Here is a 17,652-nt window from a genome sequence, read left to right as displayed (position 1 = left end):
GTGTCAACCTAGTGTGTCTCCACATCGCCCTCGCCGCCTGTCTGGGTCCTCTCGGTATTCTTGGAAACATATCTAACCCTAGGTCCAAAGGCAGTGCCTCTCTGATCATGGCCTCGGTGCCTAACACTTCCCCCAAACAACGCCCTCTCCCCCCTAAAGGGACAAGCTTGGAGTTGTTATCGGAGTTCCCTTCCTCCAAAATATTGTTTCTGATACTCGTATCTTTCTGCTTAGAGCTATCCAATATCACCATATTATGCCTCTAGACTCTCACGAATACTGGGGACATAACTGATACCAGACAATCATCGCCCCCAATATACTGTAACCATAAACCACTCATAACCAGACAATAGGCCTAGTGTCTCCTTTGCCTCCTACTTAGCTGGATAGCCACATCCACTGTCCACCACAACCCCTCGGTTTCATGTTGGTTTTTAGGATTCTTGTTCTACTTATTTCCTTCACCAATACCCTGACGGAAGCAGAGGAACAAAATGGTTCACGTTAGAACATGCGTCATATTGAAAAAGCGCAACCAAAATGCTGCAGATTGTAACATTGAGAAATCGGGAATAGTGAAGGCTCTAAAACCTGAGTACATTTGTAACTGAGGTGAACTGTCCTTTACTGGAATCACACGACCTGTGTAACATTATGGCAACGTGAAGATTTATTTGTAATGTTTTAACAAAAAACAAACAAAAAATACATCAAGAAAAAGATATATATTCTTTTAAATCAAGCTATGCAGTATTAGGAAAGCAAGATTGGATCTCTTGATGAGTTGTTTCAATCATGTACAGTTCACATCGGTGGACTGAATTAATCAGCTGCAGCAGTCTCTCCAGCCTTCACAAATACATAGCAATCATTTTATTCGGCTCCGACGTGCCAGACTTAAAATAGAGCTATAAGTCTGCTCCAGTTTAATGTGCGCCAAAATCATTATCCAAAGTATTCATAATCTCTTCGGTGCTGGGTGACAATTGCTGGTGGACAGTCTGAATGGCATGTCCTCTCAGGCTCCCAATCAGCTCTCTCTTCTATCATTCTTGTTAAGAGACCTTTCATTCTGATATAGTTCAGGAGGGCAGAATATGCAAGGTCTCCCAGTCATCCTTTCCAGGTTTAGTGGTATCTCACTGAGAAAGGTCTCAGACATTGATAGGGCTGACAATCTATAAAGATTCTGCACAGGCACTCCGTGCTCTCAGGAGGGCTTCCACTACAGTACTGACATTGTTTGCTGTAGTGCAGCCCATCAGAGGTACCCAAGATCACAGTGTCTGGCATGGCTTTGACTGCAGCAAATGACTCAAGTGCTTCAGTGTCCTTGTTGCTTAGGAGGCCTGGAATATTGAGGATTAAAATCTGGATCTACGACCTGGGAAGTCTGGAGGATGATGAGTGGGTAGAAGCATTGGCTTCTCCTACGGAAGTAGCTATACGGACGGGTTACAACTAGTCCAATTAAAGATCCTCCACTGCTCTTACTACACCGTTCCACACTGGAGAAAATGGCTAAAATATCCAATGAAAGTTGCCGCTGAGGTTGTGGACACACTGGCACCTTTTACCATACACTGTGGGACTATCAATACTTCAGCGCTTCTGGGTGGCAGTGGTTGCATGCATGGGCAAGGTGTGTGGCGGTCCCCTCACTGTTTCACCAAAGGGGTGTCTCCTGAATGTCTGGGAGGGGACAGACCAGCTCTGCATAGAACATATATGGATTACCCTTGGGCTAGCTGTCGCTAAACAGACTGTGGCTAGATTGTGGGGGGCAGAACACAAACCGCAACTGAAAGATTTGAAATGTGACATGAATTGGTGCATGCTGGCCGAGAAGGCAGTGTATGAAGGTCGAGGTTGCCGCCATAAGTGGCCAAACATTTAGGGGCACTGACATAGCTAACAGGGGTGTGGAACTCTATAAAATATCTTCTAGTCTATGGGACAGGTTGCTTCATACATCTACTTGTCCTGTAAACAAATCCACGTGTTCCTTTGGTGCCACATAGTGTAGCGACAAATTATGGCAGCAATCTCATTATATAGGAGCTCAGATAATAGCCTCTCTGATTATGCCATGGCTCATACTATAGTAGGATTTGAACACTAGCAACTCACATATGTTGCCATCTTTCTACAGACCTACATACTGAGGCTGCAAGTAGCGGTAAGGAATAGTTTCAGGGTTGGAATGCCCTTATGAGTCTGTACAAACCTACTAATTTGCATGTTTTAGAGTTTTTCACCAGCTCTTCTCTAATCTTTTTCCATACAGATAAAGGTTCGAAATTTACTCCTGACAAGGAAAAGTTTTTCCAGGGTTAAGAAAAAAGGGGTTGGAGGAACTGTGAACTTGTAAACACTCAGCATATTTATGAATGAGCAAATCTACACATGCATATTTGCCTGTGCCAAATTGCAGTTCACCAATATGTTTAGAAGTACCTTTTCCTGGTTTACTCCTGTAAATTCTTATAAAGTCATGAAAGACGTACGTCTGCACTGATGCTGGGACATTTACCATTGGGTGCACTTGTGTGATTATTTTCAAGAATTGACCCTCTAATTAGGTCTGGCATTAACCAAGACATTTTGTTTTTATTAAAATTATATCTCTCTCTCTATCTATATATTGGCTGACTTCACTGTGAGTGACAGCATTCTGTTCTTTCACAAGGAGCATATCTGGACACAAAGTAATTGTGTTCTGTGTCCTGTGGCAATGTGTGCTTTTTGAAACCCACATAATTTTTTGCTTTTTTGGCAATGTTTGCTATAATGGTGATGGTCTGGCAGCTTCCAAAACAGATAAAGTTTTACAAAACCCATGTCAAAACAAGAAACACATTAACAAAAGTAAAACGCTGACCAAAATGGCAAAACTATTGGCTTTGCCAATGCTCGTTTATTTTCATGTTTTCCATAATCTATCCATACTAATATAATAAAGAGACAGCCCAAACCTTTGAGGCGGGTAATCTCAGTAACCACAGCACCAATCACAACACCCAATACAGCGTTGGAAAGGGCAGTTGCAGCAGAAGGACATAGGCTATGCAGACGCCCACCATATACATTTAAAAGATAAAAGAACCGTGCCAGCAAAGTAGTCCCTTGTGGGCGTGTCTGCGTTGTGCTGTGGGCGTGTGCTGGGGGCGTGACAAACGCTGGGGGCGTGTGGTACGTTCCGCCCTTCATGCCATGTCTCATATTGTGTGCTAATCCCACCCTGGTCCCTTTAAATACCCTTGCACCCCATAATCATAACCCACCAGTACTCCTTAAAATATCCCAACACCCTTAAACACTAACCCATCTTAACCCTATAAATATACCCTGTACCCCAGAACCCAAACCTATCCCTAAACTGTAAAAATACCCCTGTACCCCAAAACACAAACCCAACCCTGAACACAATAAATACCCCTGTACCTCAAACCCAAACCTACCCCTGAACCCTAAAAATACCCCTGTACTCCAAAACCCAAACCTACCCCTAAACCCTAAAATACCCCTGTACCCCAAAACCCAAACCTAGCCCTGAACCCTTAAAACACCCCTGTACCCCAAAACCCAAACCTAGCCCTGAACCCTAAAAATACCACAGTACCCCACAACCCAAACCTACCCCTGAACCCTAAAATACCCCTGTGCCCCAAAACCCAAACATAGCCTTGAACCCTTAAAATGCCCCTGTACCACAAAACCCAAACCTACCCCTGAACCCTAAAAATACCCCTGTACCCCAAAACCCAAACCTAGCCCTGAACCCTAAAAATAACCCTGTACCCCAAAACCCAAACCTACCCCTGAACTATAAGATACCACTGTACCCCAAAACCCAAACCTAGCCCTGAACCCTAAAAATACCTCTGTACCCCAAAACCCAAACCTAGCACTGAACCCTTAAAATACCCCTATACCCCAAAACCCAAACCTAGCCCTGAACCCTAAAAATACCCCTGTACCCCAAAACCCATACCTATCCCTAATCCCTTAAACTACCCCTGTACCCCATAACCCAAAACTATATCTGAACCCTTAAAATACCCAAACACCCTAAAACATATACCTCAGTACCCCAAAACATATACCCCTGTACCCATACTTACCTTATCCAAACATTTTTAAAAAACATGCTTTTACCATTCATGCATTTACAACGAATTTCGTTGTAAATGTATGCGTGGTAAAAGCATATCAAATATAATGCCATGAGTTATAATGGCATTGCGGAGTCATGGTACTTTCGTAATGAAAGTATGCGGAGTGATGGTATGCGGAAAGAGAGTTGCGGAATAATGGGGGTTTACCCTCCCCCGGTAAGTACATTGGAGGCACGGCGGCCCACATCTCCAGCAACATACTCATATTTTTTCACCACCCATTTGAAAAATGCACAGGTCTCTCTCATTGATGGCCTACACCGACATACACTTTTAGACATACCTCCGGCCAAAAGTTCTAGAATTGCGAACTTTAGAGCTGGGGGGCTACGTTCGAATCTCGGCATCAGCTCAACAGTCTGTGATTCCAGGCAAATCGCTTTGTCTCCCCGTGCCTACCACAAATGAATGTGTTCTTCTGTAATGTAAATTGTGCTCATGCCATGTTGTCGAGTTCGCGCTATATAATATTGCAAGGAAAAATAAAGTAGGGAAATTCGAGTTCACACACTACTGAACGCGCACTCTTAAGTGCATCAGCAGTGCACTGTGAATCGGAGCGTTTGACAGGCCTATCACAGATAAGAAATGCTATCTAAACGAAGTCCTACAAAACAATGTACTACTGTCCGGCAGCAATTCATACCCGGACAACGTCAGGACGGGCTGCTAGTGGGAGGAATATAGGTATAGAAGAGATAAGACTCTAGAAAGTGTTTATTGGGAGATCATTGAAGTGTGATGAGGTTTGGGATGAGTATAAGGCGAGATGGAGGGAAGAATCTCTAGAAATTGATTAGGGAGATCATAGTAGTAAAATTAGTTTTGGGATGAGTCAAAGAAGGGATAGGTGAGGGAAGAATTTAGAAGGGTTGAGTAGTAGGCTGGTTTAGTATATGTGCACACTTATTTAAGTGAAGCACCTTACACTAATCCAGACAACCCTTATGGTGATTTTAGTGGTCTTAGGCAACTTTAGAAAGCTCTCTAAGTGGTAGCTGTGGAGAGCAGGCTTCAGGCTTAACCAGAAGGAGTGTTAAGCAGCTTGTTTTGCCAGATCTAACCATACAGTGTAGGTTAAACAAAAAAGAACCATAGTGTTTATATAAAAATATTTCTATTTATCACACAACAATCAGTAACACATGGGTATGTATCCTACCTGGAGATATAAACAAAAATACATACAATACTTCAATTGCAAATAGGTAAGTAAGCACAATACACAGTGGTCTCCATGTGGACCAAACTATATACTAAAAAAGTGGAATGCGAACTGTGAACAAAGTCAGGACTTGGACCAGGAGACTCAGAAGAGCTGGGGACCCAAGGACCCACCAAAGTACCCAGGAACGCCACGGAGGCTGGGTACAGAGTGGAAACACAACTGCGTACTCAATAGAAGTCAACAGGAAAAGGCGCTTTTGCAGTTTTGAAGAAGGACCCTTCCCAGTGGACCCTGAAGAAACCCTGTGGAAGACAGAAGGTTTGTGAGTCACCCCACCCGTGGATACCCCAAGAGCCAGGATACCTACACGAGAGAAGCTGGGTACATAGGTACGAAATGACATCGATAACCGCTGTAAACCACATGGAGGACTTCAATTAATATGCTGCTGGCGAAGACTGTGCAAGAGTCCAGTGGAATCGAAGGGTGGAATCTTGAAGAGAAGAACCTGCAACCAGAGGGGAAACAGTCTATGCCACTCGGAGAAGACCAGGAGGTACAGAAGAGCAATGCCCTCCTATGACAGACGGTTCAAAGGAGTTGATGGTGACCTTGTTGCTACTGCTGTGAGGACTAGGCAATGCTGAGGAAGAACAGTATCCATGCACGAGCTGTCGGAACCAGGGGTTTGGGGTTCAGTGTCCGGCAGGAGCACCAATAAGCCTTGTCAGCTAAAACAGCTGTGGACAGCAAAGGAGCAACGCAGGGACCAACAAGGCGGGAGCAAGCAGGGGAGCCCACTCAAGCAGGATAAGACCCTCGAGAGGACCCACAGGCCAAGGGCACAGGAGTTGCAACCTCGAGCAGCTCACCAAAGATGAAGGCCCACGGTGCAGAGGATGTGGTGAGGAAGCTGATCTTGGAAGGAATGGATGCTGGAGGCTGGAGCTTCTTGTAGCCTGAAGATTTCTGTAATGCAAAGCCAACAAGCCTGGGCAACGGCAAGTCGACACGGTGCACAGGGGTTCGATCCCAGCAGTTCCATACTGGCATCAAAGTCGCAGAGAGAACAGGTCAGGCCTCGAGGGAGTTGCATAACCACCACCTGTGTTGCTGAGCATTTCGAAGTCCTTGGGACGTCAAGAGCAGCAGACTGGTCAGCTTTGTTGCGGTGCTGCAGATGCAGGGGAGTGACACTTTCACTCGAAGGGAGATTACTTTGGGTGTCATTGTTGAAGATCCTGGAAGAAGCACAGACACAGACAACAAAGAAAACTTGTAGAACAGGAGCAGCAGGAGTCTTCCTTGATGCAGTCTCAGTTCCAGGCGAAGTTCAGGTGTCCAGACAGTCGAAGAGTGACGTGGTTTCAGGCTTGAGTCTTGTCCCACGACTAATCTGAGGACCCACCCACAGTTAAGCTCTTTTATACCTTAAGAAATGGGTAAGGACGACTCAGGGGTTCCACTCAGAGGAGGGGCTGGACTGAGGGCAGGATACTTCCATGTCCTTTATCTAGTTTCGCTCCAGAGGGTGAGCCAAGGGTTTCCATATCTGGTTCCATTTGGAGTATGCATAGAGGGCACCAAATGTGTCCTTCAAATATATCTGGTGGCTCTAGCAAGCACCCCTACCCCAATACACTAAATCCTCTCTGGGAGGTGGTCACACTTCCCTGTGTTAGGAAACCTATTTTTCTTCCTTCCACTGATTGAGCTCAGCTCAGCAGCAGGAGGGCACAATTGTGTCTGGGGTAGGCAGCAGGACTAGCTTGCTGGGAGACCGTGAAAGGCTGTTACTGGGAGTACTTGGGGCTTCCCGGAGGAGCCACTCAGTGCATGGAATCATACCTCCAACATTGGTAATGGTGTTGGAGTAGGATTCCAACATGTTGGATACCAAACATGCCCAGGTTCGGCACAGCCACTATATAGTTTGCCATCGTGTAATGACAGATGGCCACTATATGTATATAAATGGCTGACCACACTTACAAAGCCTGGAGAATAGACTCCAGGTTTTGTAGGGGTGTCCTGCTCATTCAGGGGCACCCACATACTTATAGCCCAGCACCCTGCCTTCAAGATTGAAAGGCCTGCCTTAGGGGTGACTTATAGGTTTTAAGTGTAGTGACCTCTGATATAAGAAAACTTATATCTGTCATGAGTGGTGCTAGCACCAGCTTACACAGGCTGCAATGGCAGGCCCGTAGTCTCAGTTTGAGTGGTCTCTCATGGGTGGCCTAATACATGCTGCGGCCCATGGGAGACCCCTGGTGTACCCATGCCCTGGGTACCTCAGTACCATTTACTAGGAACTTATAAGGGTACACCAGTAGCCAATTGTGGAGGTACAGAAATACTTACCATGTCAAATGTAGGGAGAAAGCACAATGACTGGGGTCCTCATTAGCAGGATCCCAGTCAGACTAGTCAAAAACACAATGACACCAGGCAAAGATGTGGAGGTAACTGTTGGACCCGGCCCTTTTGGCAGGTTCACCCCGAAACTTTTTGCTTTTGCCTATCCTGTTTCTGTAACCTGATGTTGGTGATTTTAGGTCTCTGCACACTTTTTCACTGTGGTCCAGTGTAAAGTGCGTGCGCTCTATGTGTGTGTGTGGTGAGAGTGACCTGCCCTCCTGTAGGAATGCATGGGGAATATGTGTGACCATGGTAGTTCCTGATGTGGGGGGAGTGCAGGGTCGAGTTTGGTATGTGCGAACTCGTGAGATTGAATGCTGCGCAATGACGTATGCGGCATGATTGTGTCTAGTTTGGAAGTGCCACTTCTAGAAGTTGGCATGTTTGTGTAATTTGTGTCTGGCGTGTGATTGGCTGGAGCTGGCTTGTGAGCCTGGCTCCAGGAGTCAGGATGGGTCTGCCCCGGTGGTGAATGGAGAGATTAACATGCTGACGTGAGGGATGGGTACACCTGGGACCTGCATAGGGCTGGCTCCACCCCCTATGGTGTGTCTGATGTCCCTAGCCTGGCCAGTGAAAGGAGTTCCCCATAACCAGTTGTAGCTGGTTCTCACATTGCCTGCACCCTGCTAGACAAAGTATTTTGGGTATAAAAAGGTTGCTGTGACACTCTGAAAATGTTCTTGTTTCTGACTGGAATCAACCAGGGGTGTGCTGCTGCTGGGGCCCAGGGGAAGGCTTGCCCCCCTGGGCCCTGCCCAGCCCCTGGATCCCTGGATGCTGGAGGAATTGCCTTGCTGGGAGCTGCTGGGCTCCATCTTGATGTTCATGGGCTTCTTTGGACCCTTCTTGCTGTAGGGGTCACTTCTGGGGCCTCTGATGGTTTCTGTGCCCCAGAGCCTCGTGCATGCTTTATTTTCCCATGTGTGGGCAGAGCGCTGTTGTTTTCCCCCGGGGGAAGCGCTCCTACCCTTGTAATTGCCTCGCAGGTGCCACCCTGCCTTATGCCCGCAGTTACACATTTTTATTTAAGGGTGCCACCCCTTTTTGATAGGCGCCTTAACGGGTGCCCACCCCGTTTCTACTTTTATTTCATGCACCAATGGTGCCCACCCTTCGGTGCAGCCCCGCAAAGAGAGTGCGGTCGCAGTCGCGGCGAAAACGGAAGTCAGGCACTATGGTGCCTGACGGCGGGTGGGATTTCCGGTTTAGCTAGGGAAGTCCCGCGCCTGCCGCCTGCACCAGGAAGAGGAGAAAGCAGGGCTCCCGGGTCCGGTGAGAGCCCTGCGTGTGAGGAGTGCAGCGTGAGAGGTGCTGCAGCAACTAGCGAGGCTCCCCAGCGTGAGGGAGAGCCCCGCCCGCTACATGACTGAAGCCCCGAGGTCCGGAGCAGTGAGACGGTGAGTGGGGGCCCGGGTGCCACAAGAGGAGATAGTGCTGGTGCGGAGGGGGTGGGCGGCACATTGACGGTGCCTGCCCCTCCGCGCTGGATATGAGAAGTCTCCACGCCTTCCCCAAGAGCCGCCCGGTGAGTTAGTGATGGGCCGGGGGACATGGGGGCATTTCTGTTTCTGCTCCACGAGGAAGCAGATGGATTTTGGTGGTGCCAGTGCAGGCACCGAGTCCGAGCTGCCCCGTATGCCCAGTGGACCACTCCAACAAAGGGGCACGTTGTTTTTCGAGCCCCGAGGGGCTCCGGGGGCATTTTAGAGATTTTGAGTCCCCCAGAGAGGAACTCCAACGAAGGAAGCATTCAGGGCGGCCCCGGATGGCAGTGGGCTGTGCCCAATGGTTTGTAGATAGCCCCTGAGCCTCGTGGCTCCCACGTCTGGGGGCATGTTTGCTTAGGGAGCCGAGGTGGCTCCCCCGCCCCCATTAGTTTCCAGAGCCAGATGGCTCAGAGGGGCACCTTTAATGTAGAGAAAATAAACGTAGGGAGGGTCAAATAGGGCTATATTTAACGACCAGAACCACTCATACCCTAAGAGAAACTATCAACAAACAAAAGAGAGGCCTGGTCAGAAACCTGCAAGTGTGCCGCAACTGGACTAGTGTCCCAAAACCATTAGTAGCACTAGAAGTGATAGCCCTGGCCTGTTAGAAAAATTCCCATCAGCCCACCCATGTGGTGGAATGTCGTCATATGGGAAATGTCACCAATCCAATTCACAAACAGTGCACCTAATCATGGCGCAGAGATGGATGGATTAACATGGTGTAAGTACAGACCACTGGGCTTCACTGGTGATGCAGTGCAAAAAATAAGAGTGATAAATGTGAGGATAAAATTGACTCCAAGGGCCAAAATCAATTTTAATCAGTATGGCGCTCGGGTCAAGATTAAAATTCTGCCAAATAGTTTGAAATAATAACTATATATGGGCAGAGTAAGTGAAGGTCGACATGTTTCAGCTGTACTGACTATTGGTCTTAGCTTTCTTCAGGACCATTAGGGAAACTGCGACTGCCAATCAAAAAATTAAGGGATCAGTGATGCACGCTAATATACATTGGATAAGTCCTACCAGTTCCTCTGAGCCCAGATGAATACTGTAGGAAGTCCAGAACTTTATGTATCTCCTAAAGAAGAGACATAAGCGTGAATCAGAAACCATCTAGTGCACAACAGATTTCAGGAAAACAAGCACAAGATACTAAGCACACGAACAGGGCGATGGAGACACTTTCTCCCCGCTAAACTATATTTCAATTAGTGTATTTAAAATCACATCAACGACAATATCTGTGGTAACTTACCCAGCATTATGTGGGAGTACGCCTCACCTCACCCGGAACTAGCCCTATTCAGATGGCAAGGGGAAGATCTAGTACCCTACCTGTCCGTCGGTACCTCGATGCCGGCGTCCGAGAAGGAACGGAGGTACCTAAGCGGACGCGTTAACAAGCGACAACAGCTGCAGCCAGGTACCCAATCAACGAGGGTATATATACACATGCGTGTTATACGTCGGTACCTCCGTTCCTTCCCTTGCCATCTGAATAGGGCTAGCCACTGTATTACTAGTGAGATTTCCCTTAATGAGTGGCCCTATTCTCCTTAAGTCTTCAGTGATTTGCCCAGCACTTAGTCACTGATAGGCTTTGGCAGTTGCTTTTTATTTGATATAGTTCTCTAAAGGTTATTTGGTAGCCTCTTGTAGTCATTCTATCGCTAGACACAGCCCTCCAAGTGTAGGTTGACTACCTTCCTGTAGAGTCCCACAGCCAATTTTCTTATACCTGGTTGAGTCTCTTCCTGTTTAAAGCTAGGTTTTGTTAAGCTCAATTTTGAAATGGCAGCCACCATTGTTGCTAGTCCCTCTGCTATTTCTCAAAGGTACTTTTTCTGTCCATTTCCCTCCTTAACTAGAGCGGGGCCTCCCTTTTTCCCGAGAGGGTTCCGGGTGAGGTGAGGCGTACTCCCACATAATGCTGGGTAAGTTACCACAGATATTGTCGTTGATGTGATTTTAAATACACTAATTGAAATATAGTTTAGCGGGGAGAAAGTGTCTCCATCGCCCTGTTCGTGTGCTTAGTATCTTGTGCTTGTTTTCCTGAAATCTGTTGTGCACTAGATGGTTTCTGATTCACGCTTATGTCTCTTCTTTAGGAGATACATAAAGTTCTGGACTTCCTACAGTATTCATCTGGGCTCAGAGGAACTGGTAGGACTTATCCAATGTATATTAGCGTGCATCACTGATCCCTTAATTTTTTGATTGGCAGTCGCAGTTTCCCTAATGGTCCTGAAGAAAGCTAAGACCAATAGTCAGTACAGCTGAAACATGTCGACCTTCACTTACTCTGCCCATATATAGTTATTATTTCAAACTATTTGGCAGAATTTTAATCTTGACCCGAGCGCCATACTGATTAAAATTGATTTTGGCCCTTGGAGTCAATTTTATCCTCACATTTATCACTCTTATTTTTTGCACTGCATCCCATTAGCATCACCAGTGAAGCCCAGTGGTCTGTACTTACACCATGTTAATCCATCCATCTCTGCGCCATGATTAGGTGCACTGTTTGTGAATTGGATTGGTGACATTTCCCATATGACGACATTCCACCACATGGGTGGGCTGATGGGAATTTTTCTAACAGGCCAGGGCTATCACTTCTAGTGCTACTAATGGTTTTGGGACACTAGTCCAGTTGCGGCACACTTGCAGGTTTCTGACCAGGCCTCTCTTTTGTTTGTTGATACCTTTAATGTAGAGCCTGTGTGGCTCCAACGTTTGGGCACAGTTCTGTTCTAGGGTCAGTGAGGGCCCTGTCACAGTTTTGTTGTTTCACAGCTGCCCAGCAATTAGTGGGCAGCTGCACAGTTTAGGCGCAATTGAGTGAGAGTCCCTGGGAGGGACAGAGATGGCACAGTGGTGCCAGGCCTTCTACAGCTGCGCAGCACTTAGTGCCAGCCTCAACGTTTAGGCCCTGTTACTGCTCCCAGCTGCCCAGCAATTAGTGGGCAGCTGCAACGTTTAGGTTTGCGCCGGTGGCGCACCCCAGACTGGCCCTGCATTGGCAGAGCGCCCTGACATTCTGGACACAGGGCATTTGAGCCCCTTCTTGAGATGGCCAGTTGGCCAGGGGGCTGGTATGTGGGTAGGGCGCAAGGCCCTAATGTGATTTTTGTGCTATGTGATTTTACTATGTTTATGATGGTAATTGCCTAATGTGATTTTTGCGCAATGTGATTTTACTATGTTATGATGGTAGTTGCCTAATGTGTTTTATGGGCTAGAGTGATGTAGTGCTAGGAAATGTAATGCATTTAGTATGTTTTACGCACCCTGTATTGATACCTCTAGAGATGGTTTTACCTATGAAGGTTGGTGGTAGTGAGAGTTTACTTCACTGTGAGTTACGCCCCTAAATGCGATTTATTCTTAGGGGGAGAGTCTAATGTGTTTAGACTAATGAGAGATTGCCTACTGTAGTTATACTGTTTAGGCCTAAATATGATTGCTGCATAATATGCTTTGCCTTTATGCTTGTGTTATATACTTCTAAAGGTGTTCATGCTTAGAAGTTTGGTTTGCCTAGTATGCTATACTAGAGAGGTTATGTGTCCATGCGTGATCTAGGCCTATGGTTATTAGTATTGCGTAGTGTGTACCTACCTGTTACCAGTGGTTACTGGTTGTGATCTTTAATTGTTATTTGGTGTGACAGTTATTCTAAGTGCTAGTTCAAATAAGTGATGATTCTGACAGTGGCAAACGTGGCCCTGTCCTGGTGTAAATAATCCCTTGTGAGTATTGCCCGTGCCAGTTGGCAAAATGTATATTGTGTGATTACTATCTGATGTGTTTTGACAATACAAAAGTTATTTTTATATAACCTTGTGTGGAGTTCCTTTTGTGGTGTGCCTAGGATGTTGTTGCTGTTGTGTGCGTGCACAAATGCTTTACACATTGCCTCTGGGATAAGCCTGTCTGCTCGTGCCAAGCTACCAAGGGGGTGAGCAGGGGTTATCTTTGCGTTTGACTCCCTTGCCATGACTAGAATGGTGGTTTCTGCCTGGCTTTAGCGTAAGCCTTAGCCAACCAGAAATCCCAGTTCTAACAGTAACCCTGCTAGAAGGATCCTACCTCCCTACAGGTTGTTTGGGAGATCATAGTATTAAAATTAGGTTTGGGGTGAGCCAAGGAGGGATAGAGATGGGAAAAGCCTAGAAAGGATTATGTTTTATGAGAGGAGGAAGAGGATATATTGAGAGAGGTATAGGGTGAAAAATAGGGTAGTGCATCAGAGAGAGTCAAAGTTGTTTTTATCTTTTTACAATAGGAGTAATGTAATAAATACATAAGTACATATTTATATCAAGAAACACAGGCGGACTGGGAACAGCAACCAGACCTGGCAATCTGCTCGACCGGTAGCGGAGGGTACAACTGCGAAGCACAGCTCCTGCTTTCGTTACAGGGGACCTAGATTGCAGCCCTGCTGCAAAACTGGCCTCCAATAACAAAACCGGCCCCACAGGCCCAAAACTCCTCCCCGCCTCCCCACTCCCCATTCCTGGCCCACCAGGAAAACGCCTGGTGCAAGCTATGGCCAGTTTGGCCCTGTCAAGAAATACACATATCTAGATAAAAATAATCAAATTAAATGTTTACATACACAGGGATATGGGGATATGCTATACATTTGTGTTTGAGAATGGTGGTTATGGAGGAAAGTGCCAACTCTTGAGTAGTCTACTGAAAATAAGAGTCATCTGTGAATCTTATGTTTGGGGGTAATGAATTCCATAGCATGGCTGCTTAAACAGAGAACGATGTGCCACCTTTGATTTGTTTTCTCTTTTATGGTGCGATTTTGAGATGAGGTGCCAATCTGGAGCAGGAGGTTCCTTTGTTGATGTACTTGGTGATTTTATTCCTGATTCATTTTAGTAAGTTATCAAATTGATTTGATCACTGCAGGGGCTGACTGTGGTTTCACGAACACCTGACCTTACCAGTAATCTAGGCATTCCTTCAGTGAGAGGATCAAATAAGCAATACTACAAAAGTGCACAAGGCCATCATGCTGAACAGATTCTTGAATATCGTACATTTTACTTATCTAGTCTGAAATGATCCTGATCAAGAACCAGACTAGTTCCCAGCATTGGGTATGTCTTTGTGCTTTCTAATCTGCAACTGCCTGAAAAATATTTTTCTGAGAAATGCCCAGACTGGTGTTTTCCAAGTTTATTATGAATTCTAAAGTGGGCAAGGTATGTTCATAAATAGTAAAGCGCTCTGATGCCTTCTGGCCATGTCAGTACTATATAAAACTACAAAAATAAAATAAATATAAGTAATCAGAATAACAGATATTACCAGTAAGTGATCTGCACATTACCACTTGATGTCTGACAGACTAATTGAAGGCCTGTGACTTTCTATGAAAATTACACTTTGTGGTACTGGCGCTACTGTCCACTAAAATGCTGTTGCCAAACAGAATACAGCAATCTTCTTACAAAACGTGGCATCAGCCAATTAAATACAAGCACTGCAGCTCAACTCCAAATGAGAATACAAACAACAGAACGTTGCAAGAGATTTTCTCCTGGGCAGAGTGCTGCTGACACATCATATCCTACCATCCATATAGATACCAGTAACATAATTACTTGCATTTTGAGGAGGTTCACACGTGACGCACGTTAGCCAAAAAGAGGTGCTTTTTTTCAGTTCCTTGTTTTTCAACAAAATATTACCCTGATGTTAAAAAACGTTCCCCACTTTGACCCCAAATTTCTACTTTAAATAAGCAGAGAAAATACTTTCGTGGAACATTCAGTCTGTGACACATTGATAGCGGTGAAAGAGTCCAGGTGTCCCGTTTGAATGACACACTTTAACAACTGATAATTAACTTTCTATATTGTTGTAGTCTACTTATGAAAGAAATACAAATGTCAACATTTTTTTAAACACACTCCCCACAAACGAAGGAGAACTGTCAGTGCATCTCTCAACTACTGCAGAAAGTACGTGGGATTTGTAAATTAACCCCAGTTAACAGTGACTATTCCCATGCCGTACCTTCCTCGGCGGCATGATCCCCGCTTCTGCTGGTCTCTATTTATATGTTGCGTGACGCGCGGGAGAAAAGTTTCTTCAAAGACACATGTTACTACATTGCCAGTTTGCCACAAGGATGTGGGCGGGTCACTGTGTAATCACGCGACATGTTGGGTTCAGGCAAAAAGTATATAAAACCAAAAGTCAAACACGCAGTCACCAAAACGCTCAGCGTGGATATTTTAAACCTAATGAAACATCCAACATTGCCTGACTAAACTAAGTGCGTGAATTTACTCTCTATAATACCCGCCGCCTGATAAGAGACAGACGAAGGACAACGTTGCAATCCTTCCTACAATTTTCAGCGCCTCTGACCCTTCTATGAATGTGTCGGCCATGTTAGAGTGGTGACAAAATGTATAGCGCGAGCCAAGATAGGTGGGTAGTCTTGGCTTTAAGAGCCGCACGAGAGCCATCTCAAGATTTGGCAGGTCATTCTCACAAATATGTTACATATGGTGAAAGCATTTTTATAAAAAGGATTTACTTCAATATTTGTGTTTTAATGCAATACATTAGATTATATCAATAAAATCAGTGACGTTTATTGAAAGTAATAATCTCTATAAATAAAAAAAAAAGCATCCTAAATAGATAGTCCAAGGAAAATGAAGCAATGTGAAGTAAAACGTTTTGTTTAGGATTACATAACTTGCTTAAATTAGAAAGGTGGGATTTGTGCCCAGGTTTCCTGGTTACAAATTTTGCAATTAAGCCTCTGCATAGATTCTCTTTCAACACCCATTTAACAACAAAATATAAACGTTTTCATAAGCAAAATAAGTGCATTATGATCAAATCAACAAATGGTAAAACAAAACAAAAAATATATACACATATATATATATATATATATATATATATATATATATATATATATATATATATATATATATATATATATATATATATATATATATATATACACACACAAAAGGTCGTCGTTTTCACCCTCTGCTTGCCATGCAGAACAACGAAAGGAGCGAGACCACAAAGTAAGTGCAGTTTCTTCAATGCATTTTATTCGTGCCAAGAGTTATAGCCTGCAAGAGTTATAGCCTGCAATCCACCATGACGCGTTTCACCTCGAGAGAGGCTTACCTCGAAACGCGTAGGGGCTGTTTTTTTGCCAATAAACCTGGGCACTGCAAAATCGATTTGGGCCTCGACTCTGGTGTCTTTATATATAAGGATTACGCCAGGAATTGATGCATATTGAGGTTTGGCGATCCCGCCGAGCGCCCGCTGTGGAAGCGGCAGAAGCACGCCATCTGTGTGTTTTGGAGATATATATATACTAAAGGGGATCGAAACGCCGTCGACTTCACAGCTTGAATTATATGACGCATATCACGTTTTGTGCTCATGTTCAAATTTTGACAAATCATATTTTAAGTGATTACAACTTGTTTTTGTGGAGCTATTATTTGCTGTAAATACTTTAGTCCATGCGTCAATCACGCTGTTCACTTTAGCACTTGCACCTTCACCATCACCAATTGTATATAGCACCTTGCACCAAGTGCCACTGGGTTGTCACATGATCTGCTCTGTACAGTGCTGTTTTAACTGTATTGCCATGTGAAAGACCATTCCCTTCTGTCTCTTGGTGAATAATACTGCCTTCTTTCAAAAAATTCAAATGACTCTGTGGTTTCTTCCTTTGTGTAATGCATATTGCATACATTATTGAAACTGTCTTTACATGATACCTGTTGGGAATTGTTTTTGCTTACACGACACACCCATCCCAACGAGGTTTATGGGTCTTCTCCTGTTGTTCTCATACTGTATATATATATATCACGTTAAATTGTACAAGTCTGCCCAAGTGGGCCATGGACACAACAATTTATCAATGTGATAATATACATTCTGTCACAATACGATTCGGCCCCAGTGGGCTTAAGCTCATAGATAACACTCTCATAATGTCTTTGAACTCAAAAAAGTTTTTGAATAAAGACGATGCATTTGCTCATGTTGATCCAATTAATTCAGCAGCCAGTGGTTTCACATCCTCACTGTGTAGTGACATATATGTCTCCTACAAACGTAAAAATATATAATCACTTTAAGGTACAAACAATTATTTATAAAACAACTACATAGACAGCTTCAAATCAATGATTTTACAGGGTTCAGCCTTAAGTTATAAAAAGGGGTGTGTGTATTGACTTCTAAGCTAAGTGGACAGATAGCTCTTCATCTTTATTTAACCCCAGAGGTTGTACGGTGTCATATTTAATTATGAACTTCGACTCAAGTTGACGTAGTTGTTTGAGTCTGT

The 17,652-nt window shown here is 44.8% G+C and overlaps 1 protein-coding gene across 1 annotated transcript in view; it reads right to left on the bottom strand.

Moving 5' to 3' along the window:
• Positions 1-15,435, bottom strand: part of SPIDR (scaffold protein involved in DNA repair) — a 2,344,543-nt gene extending 2,329,108 nt beyond the window's left edge. Inside the window, exon 1 of the mRNA XM_086965726.1 lies at positions 15,321-15,435. Coding sequence (XP_086821852.1) covers positions 15,321-15,335 — 15 coding nt within the window. The 5' untranslated portion in view covers positions 15,336-15,435. The remainder of the gene's footprint in view (positions 1-15,320) is intronic.
• Between the last annotated feature and the right edge of the window lie 2,217 nt (positions 15,436-17,652).

The sequence above is a fragment of the Lissotriton vulgaris genome, chromosome 4_1, assembly GCF_964263255.1.
Source record: "Lissotriton vulgaris chromosome 4_1, aLisVul1.2, whole genome shotgun sequence".
Taxonomy (NCBI): Eukaryota; Metazoa; Chordata; class Amphibia; order Caudata; family Salamandridae; genus Lissotriton; species Lissotriton vulgaris.
Note: the sequence above shows the minus strand (reverse complement) of the source record. Positions and strands in the feature narration are given on the sequence as shown.